The sequence below is a fragment of the Sapajus apella genome, unplaced genomic scaffold (assembly GCF_009761245.1).
Source record: "Sapajus apella isolate SASKATOON/1434 unplaced genomic scaffold, GSC_monkey_1.0 scaffold16926, whole genome shotgun sequence".
Lineage (NCBI taxonomy): Eukaryota > Metazoa > Chordata > Mammalia > Primates > Cebidae > Sapajus > Sapajus apella.
The window spans coordinates 1-1,069 of NW_022453847.1; the positions used below are offsets into that span (position 1 = coordinate 1).

At 43.2% G+C, this 1,069-nt stretch overlaps 1 protein-coding gene across 1 annotated transcript; it reads left to right on the forward strand.

Annotated features, from left to right (window-relative positions):
- Positions 1 to 6: 6 nt before the first annotated feature.
- Positions 7 to 1,063, forward strand: LOC116548613 (olfactory receptor 1J4-like; the record flags this gene model as incomplete). Its single annotated transcript, XM_032273972.1, has 1 exon — positions 7 to 1,063. A coding segment is annotated over one exon (564 nt), but the record flags the coding sequence as incomplete, so codon positions are not given.
- Between the last annotated feature and the right edge of the window lie 6 nt (positions 1,064 to 1,069).

Consider the following 1,069-nt stretch of genomic DNA (forward strand, 5'->3'; position numbering starts at 1 on the left):
GCCATCTGTCACCCCCTCCGCTACACCACTGTCATGAAAGAGGGACTGTGTACCTTACTAGTAGCTGTGTGCTGGATCCTCTCCTGTACCAATGCCCTGACTCACACTCTCTCCCTGGCCCAGCTGTCCTTTTGTGCTGACAACACCATCCCCCATTTCTTCTGTGACCTTGCTGCCCTACTCAAGCTCTCATGCTCAGACATCTCCTTCAATGAGCTGCTCATTTTCACAGTGGGATTGGCAGTCATTTCTCTACCACTAATATGCATCTTGATCTCTTACGGCCACATTGGGGTCACCATCCTAAAGACTCCGTCTACCAAGGGGATCTTGAAAGCCTTGTCCACCTGCGGCTCCCACCTCTCTGTGGTGTCTCTGTATTATGGCACAATTATTGGACTGTATTTTGTCCCCTCGTCTAGTGCCTCCAGCGATAAGGACATAATTGCCTCTGTGATGTACACGGTGGTCACCCCATTGCTGAATCCCTTCATTTATAGCCTAAGGAACAGGGACATAAAGGGAGCCCTGGAGAGACTCTTCAACAGGGCAATAGTCTTATCTCAATGACATTTGTTCTTCTTTATAGCAGACACATGTATCGACCTATCTCCAGATGATAGATCCTTAATCCTGATCCCAGCAAGGGATAAGTGCTCAGTAACTCTTTGATGACTTGAATTGCATTCTGTTACAGTTATTCTCTCTTTTCCTCTTTAGTATAAATGGTGAATTCTGTGTTTATTTAATTAGTTATTTGTCTTGCTTATTAGATTCAGAAATTCCATAGCTAACAGAACTTAAATCTTTCATTTCCTGGAAATTTTTTTGTTCTTATGCATTGTTTAAATATGTTGACTAACAGGTTTCCCTTGGCAGAGAAAGGTTGAAGGATTGGGTATTTGTAAAGTTGTTTTCCTTACTTTTTTCCCATTCAGTTCTCTTCTTACATTTTTGATTGTTGGTGGTGATGGTGGTAGGTCAGGAGAAGAAACTGTATAGTACCCTTTACAGATCCAAAAAGCTATTCCCTGTCATAAGTTCAGCTCCTCCACTTCAGGGCTTGAGG